The sequence below is a fragment of the Acanthisitta chloris genome, unplaced genomic scaffold (assembly GCF_000695815.1).
Source record: "Acanthisitta chloris isolate BGI_N310 unplaced genomic scaffold, ASM69581v1 scaffold28593, whole genome shotgun sequence".
In the NCBI taxonomy this organism is placed as follows: Eukaryota; Metazoa; Chordata; class Aves; order Passeriformes; family Acanthisittidae; genus Acanthisitta; species Acanthisitta chloris.
Genome location: NW_008666991.1, coordinates 14,266 through 22,770, shown reverse-complemented (window position 1 = coordinate 22,770; position 8,505 = coordinate 14,266). Strand labels below are relative to the sequence as shown.

General features: G+C 47.7%; 1 protein-coding gene across 1 annotated transcript in view; it reads left to right on the top strand.

Moving 5' to 3' along the window:
- Nucleotides 1–1,125: 1,125 nt before the first annotated feature.
- CSNK1E (casein kinase 1, epsilon) overlaps nucleotides 1,126–8,505 on the top strand; it is an 18,288-nt gene continuing 10,908 nt past the window's right edge. The window contains exons 1-3 of the mRNA XM_009072349.1: nucleotides 1,126–1,223; nucleotides 7,546–7,656; nucleotides 7,819–7,967. Coding sequence (XP_009070597.1) covers nucleotides 1,148–1,223; nucleotides 7,546–7,656; nucleotides 7,819–7,967 — 336 coding nt within the window. The 5' untranslated portion in view covers nucleotides 1,126–1,147. The remainder of the gene's footprint in view (nucleotides 1,224–7,545; nucleotides 7,657–7,818; nucleotides 7,968–8,505) is intronic.

Sequence of the window (8,505 nt, the reverse complement as noted above, 5' to 3'; positions counted from 1 at the left end):
CTGTCCCCAGCAGGCTCTGTGTCTGCATTTTGTACGCTAATAATGTGGCATTGCATAAATTAGGACTGTGGCAAATCCCTCTAAAAGGAGACGTGTTGACTGTCTTGGGAAGAGATGTGGTTCCTAGAATAAGTTGGTGGCCATGGAAAGGGGGCTGTTAAGGAGGGAACTGCTGGAACTGTGTTTGGCAGAGGTGTTTGCCGTGGAGGTTGAGGTTGGTGGGGAGAACAAACGCTCTGGCTTTGGTCCTTCCACCTAGTTGGTTTTTTATGGAAGGTGAGTAGGCCAAGCCTGGGCATGTTGATGGGGTATATCAGGTCAAAGGGTTAGCTAATCACCTTGGGTAAAGGGATGAGGAAAGGCCTGAGCTGCTAAAAACAAACAGCCTGCACACCTAGGCAGGCAGCAGAGACGAGAGGCTCAGGTAGACCAAGGGAGTCTGTGATCCCGTCAGCAGAATCACGTGGAGATAAGCAAGTGGCATTCCTAGTCAGTGTGTGCCTTGTTCTAGTCAGTGTGTGTCTCACAGGGTTCAGTTCAGTGAGATGTCTCCTCCCTGTCCCCTGTGCTGGCCCCTGCCCAGGAGCAAGGGAGTCACTTGCTCTTGGCAGTCTGTCTGTCTCTTGCAGCCTTTGGGTTTTGTGCTTCACCACCACCGAGGTGGTGCACTAGTCTGGGCCGAGAGAGTTTCTTCTCGTAGGGTTTATTATGCCTGTCCCTTCTGGTGTCTCATGAGGTTACTTCTGTCCTGGTGCCAGGTACTGTAGGGTACAAGGAGCAGTACCTCGTTACAGTAATGTGATGTGATCACCCACTGCAACCTTCTTAGGAGGATTTCCTGCTCCCCTCCCCAGTCTCTGGAAAAAAAAAATGGTGGGGAAGAGATTCAATCCTTCATTCTCATAATGGGTACATGGAAAACATGCTTGAAAGGGTCATGTTCCTGCAGCGTTTCTAGCTCATGCTGTCCCTGGACATTCAGGAGATCAGGAGAGGTGATGTAGAAAGTGAAGTATTTCAAGATTTAAAACTGTACCCAGCCTCTGGGTGAAGTGAGGAGGTCTCTTCTGTAGTCTTACATGATTCACTTCCTGTTTCTGCTCTGACACTGTGCTTTCTATGCTTCTTCCTTCAGCACGACTGAACCATGGAGCTTCGAGTGGGGAACAAATACCGGCTGGGCAGAAAGATTGGCAGCGGTTCGTTTGGAGACATTTACTTAGGTGAGTGTGAAAGTCTGTCCTTCCACCTGCAAGGTTGACCTTCTCAATTGCATCATTGTTTTGGGGTTGTTTTTCTTGCCTGTTGGTATTTGTGGGCATCATGAGAGGGTGGAGAAGAGGAAAACAGCTTCAAGGAATACTCATAGTTGCTGCTGGTCCTGTGATGGCAAAGAGGGTGGGATGAGCTCAGCTTTGCCTTGCCAGGTACTGGAGACACAGTGGTGTTTGATCAGACTGATTTAGATTTAGACTGTTCAGGTCATATTTGTCATACACCCTACTCCAGCTCTCTTGCTTCCTTTTCTTGAGGTTAGGTATGTGAGGGTGTAAACTCCTTAAAGAGTGGGTGGTGGAAAGGGTGGGCATAGCTGTTCCTTCACGGATAGAAGGAATAAAGTTTGGGGAAGATGGGTAGTGGAAGAGGTGGTCCAGCACCTGTAAGAGAGGTCTGAGACCAGGAGGTGTAAAACAGGTCAGAGAGCCTGGCCTGGTTGTAGTCCTGGGGCTCAGATCTGCTGGATCTGTAATGGGATTTAGAGTTAATGTCTGGAATGACCTGAGCTGGGAGCTCAGTGGATAGAGCCCATGAGGCTCTGGGTTTCCTGTTACCACAGCAGGTCACCTGGGTAGAAGTTCTCCCAAACCAGTGTGCAGATGTGTAGATATGTTCCCTGATGCTTTGCCTGCTCATGTTTTTATTGGCTCAAACCATGTGGGGCCTAGGTGGTGAGACTACCCAGTAACCTCTGTGAGAGCTGGTGTGGCTTTACCTGTTATCTGGTTCTCACCACTACCTGTTTAGTTGTAGTCCAGCAGGCCAGCAGAATGTCTGCCCTCTCTTTGGGAGTCTAAACCCTTTGGGTACTTAGAGATGGTTGTCATGTGCTCCTTGAGTGTTAATTTGCTCAGCTGAGTTACATTTTGCTCCTCAGTACATCCACCACTTCTCACTTTTTGCTGCTCCTTCAATTTTTCCTAGTTTGTCCATCTGCTGAGCAGCTTGGAGCCAACGCTGCATTTGAGGTGTGGCATTTCCAATGCCTGGCAATGAAGGACTACCCTCAGTGATCTGTAATGTGATGCCTCTGCATAGGCTGCTTTGGGTCTCCTTGGCTTTCCCCATCACCAACACTATCGGGTTGCAGAACTGGCCTTAGTGCACTGTCAGCTGTATTGTAGGAGAGCTCTTCTAGGATCTCCAACATCTTTCCATCCCTCTCTGAGTCCCTTTCATTGAATACCTCTAGTTTAGATTACTTTTTCCCCGTGCTTGTAAATCACCATCTGTTTTCAACCTCTGGCTTTTATCTCCAGTTCCCTCTTGCTTTATTATTTTCTCTTGATTGGTGTTGGCAGCCTCTCTTGATTAAGTGTCCTGTGGGAATCATCTGTAACAGGCTTTGTTGCCACCTTTATCCACAACAGGAACAAAGATGATAAATAATGGATTTGGGATCCCAATTCCACCATGTGGTGCCTTTACTGCAGTCTGCTCCTGTATGCCACTCTTCTGTGGTCCTCCAGCCAGTTAGTGCCTTGGGTGACAGTGCCTTGAATTCCCAGATGCCAGGGATTGAGGGGTGAGAGCCCAGGCACAGCATTTTACACCTATGCTAGGGCTTGAAGCCTTCCAGGCACTTTCTGGGACAGTATAAATTGTCAGGATCTTGCAAAACATCTGGCGTACACATGGGGGAAGAAAGGAGGAACTGAACAGAAAGGCCTGATCCTGTATTCCTCTGCACCATATAACAGGTCATCCACCTGTGCAAAACAGATGTGAAAAACAGGCTCTGCTAAAGGGGTTGTGCCTGCCTTGCCTGTAGCCAAACACCATGAGAAGCAGAGGAAGCCCCAGTGCCCTAGTGTGGTGAGCACAGTGGGATGCCTCTGACTGCCAAACTCAACCAAGTTACTTGAATGCAGTATCAAAGCCCTTGTCATGTTCACTGAGGTGCAAGCCAGCATGTTTTGAATCAATGATAGTGAGACTTCTTGGAGCCTGGGTGACTCCCCAGCCTGGAGGGATCAGGCATGTAGTCTCTGATGGTGTGTCTGGAAGACGTTTGTGCTCAAACTGCATTCTCACAGCCTGCTCTGCAGACAGAAGGACTCATTCACGAGGACTTTCTTCTGCATCAGATTCACCTCACAGTTCTCTTTCTTGATAATGATGTGGAGACAGAGCAGGGATGGACAAGCCCTGTCTATTTTTGAGAATGAGCATGAGCTGTATGGCTTATCCTCAGCTTCTCTCTTTCAGGATGCTGCTACCTTCACCTGCTCTGTAACCAGTGAATGCTGTGTGCTGTGCTCCTTGGGATTTGTTTTGGGGTTTTCCTGTCAGAAGAAAACTTGTATTTCTATGTGTGTAGACACAAAGGATGGACTGTGTTAATCCTCAGCTGGGGTTTAAAGCACAACGCCTTCCTTCCATGCCCTACTTTGGGGGATAGATGTGCTCGGGGAAATATTCTCCCCACCTTGGTTTGGGAGAGGGTGGGAAATGAGATCAGGCTGCCTGTGGACCTTGGCTATTGCATTTAGCTTTTAAAAATGCTCACGCAGAAGAGCAAAATCCAGTTTGCAGAGGAATTGCTGAGACCTTTGGGCCGTCAGAGAGAGGTGCTTTGTCAGAGGTGTTGGCCAAGAGGCAGGGCAGGGTTGCTGGACGTGGTAGGAATCGAGAGATGGATGCACATCGGTGGTGGAGAGGAGCTGGGCAGACAAAGCATGCTGGGACCTGTGCTGGCTGGGGACAGTTCCTGGTGGCAGGCTCCTCCCTTGCTGGGAGGGGAGTGCCTTCCCTTTGTTTCCTGGCCTGTTAACTCTCTCTCGCCCTATCTGCCTTCTTCCATCTGTTCCCAGCCTTCCATTCTTCCCTGGCCAGGCTGTGGAGAGGGGAGCGGGCGGTGGGGAGAGCGAGGCCCCTGCCTGTTGCCCCGATGCACAGGGAGGGCGGTGTTTATTGTATCAGACATGCAGTCAGGCTTTCACTCTGAAAAGATCCTGTTCAGCCGGTGACATCCTCTGTCCCCGGGGCCCCGTTTCAAAGAGCTCATGATGAATGAGTTGAATTTGTGCAGCCCCCACAGCGGAGCGAGACTGGGGGTGGATGTTAGGAATTATCCCCAGTCCTACATACGTCTCTCGAGTGGCTGAAGCTAGCAGGCTCCGCTGCATTTGTCTGAAACATGGTGCTTTCCAGGCTAGAAAGAGAGCAGAGAACTGTTGCTTTTGTACTTGTGTCTTTAAACAAGATGGTGATTAAAGCGTGGAACAAAGGATCAGAAAGACTCCTGCCCTCGAATTCCCTCCTCACTTGTGGTGGTCTTGTTCTGGGTGAATCTTCAGCCAAGGACAGGTAGAGGGAGCAACCTGTAGACATAATGGGGTTTGGAGGGGGAACAAGCCTGAAGTGTTCAGTTGGTGACCCCCTCAGCTCCTCGTTAGGTCTGATTGGTCCAGAGGAGGAGGACCACAAAAATGATTAGAAGGATGAAGCACCTCTCCTATGAGGAAAGTCTGAGAGAATTGGCAGTGTTCATCCTGGAGAAGAGAAGGCTTTGGAGTGGCCTAATTGCGGCCTTCCAGTACTTGAAGGGAAGCCACAAGAAAGATGGGGAGAGACTTTTTGCAAGGGCATGTAGTGACAGGGCAAAGGGGAATGGGTTTAAACCAAAAGAGGGTAGATTTAGATTAGATACTGGGAGGAAATTCTTTACTGTGAGAGTGGTGAGGCACTGGAATGGATTGTCCAGAGAAACTGTGGATGCCCCATCCCTGGAAGTGTTTAAGGTCAGGTTGCTCAGGGGGCTCTAAGCAACCTGGTCTAGTGAAAGGTGTCCCTGCCCATGACAGGGGGTTGAAGCTAAATGATCTTTAAGGTCCCTTTCAACCCATACCATCCTATGATTCTGCTTTGCTGGGATTGTTTCTTCTTTTTCTAAGGGACTAGGACCTGTGTTTGGGCCACCTGAGCTTTTGAATGTCATATTCACATTCTGAAGAATCAAAGTCTTCTTGATGTCTACCTCTGCTTTCCCTTTTGCAGCTTTATGCGCCCAGAGATAACACTCCCCACCTGCAGACAGCCTAGTAGATGGATGCATCATCATCTTCCTAAACAACCAGGGTAATGTGGAGATGAAAACTCATTCATCTTTCCACTGTTCAACTTCTGGGGATAGGGTTCATTCAAAATGCTAATGCTGCTGGCTGCCAAAAGTCAGAAAGACTCATCATTGCTTGTGTCAGCAGATCGATTAGGAGAAGGAAAAATTCCCCCTGAGGAATGGACAAGGGAGCTGTTTCAGAGGATTTGGAGGAAAATCTTCACAAAGGCAGGGGAAAGAGATGAAGGAAGGAAGCGCTCTTAAGTTTTTTGGATGTCCTAGATGTTTCTGTGCTGAATGAGGGCCAGTGATTGCACACTAATTTAAAAGGTAGTCCCTTTTCCTCCTTGCACTCCTGATGCTTGTCCTGTGGTGGAGTGAAGGGAATGTACAGACTTGTTTTTCTGGCCAGCAGTTTTTAAGTGGAAAACATCAGCATCTTTTCAGAAGAAACCTTTGGACAAATGGCTCTACCTCTCAGGATGGCTTTTTCCATTTCCTTTCTCCTGGATCCTGAGTTAAAATCCTTACTGAATTAATCCTGTTTCTCCTCCTTCCCCTGCCTCAGAGCACCCTAAATAATTCCTCTCCCTCCTTAGTGTTTACAGACTTCAAATATTTGCAGACTGTTGTCATGTCCCATTCTTCCTCCCCACCCTTCTTAGTTGTATCTCTTGCCTATGTTACATATTTAGCTCTTTTAATCTTCCTTAGTAAATCAATCCCTCTAGGCCCTGATAATTTTTGTTGCTCTCTTACAAATTCCTGGCAGCTTGTCTGTCTCGATTCGGCACTGTACTGTCTAGATTACGTCTTTTTGCTAGCAGGCAGCTCTTGGCGAACTTTGTGTGCAAGCCAGAACTCTCCAGCAGGAGATGGCTCTCCTTAGGATCCAGGGAGAGAAGGGATGCAGTTGTGTGAACAGTTCTTTTTTTCCTGTGGTCCCTGGCTCTGGATGCGGTGTGGAAAAGAGGATAAATAGATTTATCTGCAACTGTCCTCGTGGACTCTGAAAGTCTGATCACAAGGTTCAGGAGGCACAACTTAGCTAGACCTACCAAAACTAGCTATGCGATATCTGCAAAACAATCACCTTTGACTCCAGCTCATGTTTGGCATGCATAGTCTGGAGTAGTTTATTTTATGACAGTAATCGAAGCTGCTTATGATTAGAGCTGCTCTCTGGTTTGTGCTTGAGTGCAACTTCTAGTAGTTCCAGATGTGAGGAAGGGCCTGTCTCTGTGTGTCAGGCAGGCATGGCAGTGGGGAGAGAAGCAAGTCATGAGTGTCATTCCCGTGACCTGTGTACAGATACTAATTCTTTCCATTTTAGGATGATGTGAAACATCTGGAATCCTTTCAGCTAGTATGAGAGAAAGACCAGCGTGTTCCTTCTTTGACAGTGCACTTTGGGACCTGAGTGCTGGCTCTCCTGGCTGGCAGCTCATTTGTTTTCAGAGAGAAGTGTGTGGGATGGTGGTTTAGTGTCATTGCAAAGTATCTAGCAATACCTTCGACAAAGGTGTCCGAGCAGCTTAAATTCAGGACCAGATTCAGTTATTTCTTTGCGCTTCTAATTTAGAATAGCAAATGTTTCTGTGTTGGCAAAAGATAAAGGTATTATTAAAGCCCTCAGGAGGGGGAGAAGCTGGGGATTTAGGAATTGTATTGAGCAGGTCAGGGCTGTGGAGAAAACAGATAGCTGGCAATGCGGGTAATGTCTGGTCCTGAACTAATGGGCTCTGTGGAAACAATGTAACTGAGGTAACCAGTAATTTTGCTGGAGAAGAGATACTTTGTATCACTGCCTGAGGGGCTGACTTGGGTTCAGGGTCTGGGTACATGATCAGAGGCTGCTTAAACTTGCACTCTGTCTAGGTACTGTTGATACATACAGAGTATGTATGCCCAAAGTCTGTCACTTTTTGAGATAACAAGGCAGTTAACACATTGCAGGATTGTTGTTCTAGCCTGGCTTGCAGGGTGAGACCTGGTTTCCTATTCATGTGCCTTTCTCTGGGCTTGTGTTTGCAAGTGGCAGTGTTGGAAACTCTGTATGAAGTTGAAGTTGCTGAATCTCATTTCTGTCATAGAGAATAAATTTCGGGGCAAATCTTAAGGTTTTGGCATCTTTATGTACCTTGTTAAATGTGTGTAACTTCAGTGGAAGCTTATGCAATCTTCATTCCACTCTCACTTCTATGCAGGAGCCAATATTGCAACTGGTGAAGAGGTGGCCATCAAACTGGAATGTGTCAAAACCAAGCATCCCCAGCTTCACATTGAAAGCAAGTTCTACAAGATGATGCAGGGAGGAGGTGAGATGGGGAGGAGAGGCTGGAGCTAGGGGAGTGGTTGAGGAAGGAAATTTTTCTGGAGGGCCTTGGAAAAGAAATGATTTTGTGTTACATATGATCTTCTCAGCAGGAGATGCAGCATCTATTCTCTGTTCCACGGGCTTAATCTTTCTCTTTCCCCAGTGGGTATCCCCTCCATTAAATGGTGTGGAGCAGAGGGGGACTATAATGTGATGGTGATGGAGCTCTTGGGGCCCAGCCTGGAAGATCTCTTCAACTTCTGTTCCCGCAAATTTAGTCTCAAGACAGTTCTGCTCCTGGCAGACCAGATGGTGAGTTTCCTTTGAAGCATTTGTGCCTACTCTCCTTTTCTGTACCTTTTTTTTTTTTTTTTCCTCTTCCCATTCCCTCTGCTTGAGAACTGCTATATCCCAGGGTTTCTTCATTTAGTGGCAAGTTGCTGCCAGCTTTCTGTTTCCTTATGAAACTGGGGGCCTGGAACCTAGACCCTGATGGCTTTTCTTGATCTCAATCCTTCCTTCCTCACCCTGTGTTACTGTTGCATGCATAAATGCTTTTGCCTGCATGATGAATGATTGGCATCACTACCTATCTCAGTTCAACTGCCCATGCCCTGGGTAAACCCTTAGCTCTTTTGTGTCCTCTCCTTTCCCAGCCTGGCTAAGTTTGAAAGTTGACTGCTGTCAATGCTGAAGGTCAAAGTTTTTAGTCCATACAGACTTGCTTCCCATCCTTCCTTGCGGTGTTAATGGTGACCTCCCCAGAGTGAGGACTAGGCTGATGTGCAGGGTTGAAGTCTGATCTCCAGATCCTGCTGCCTCCAGAGGGTGTCTTTTCCTTGGCTGTCAT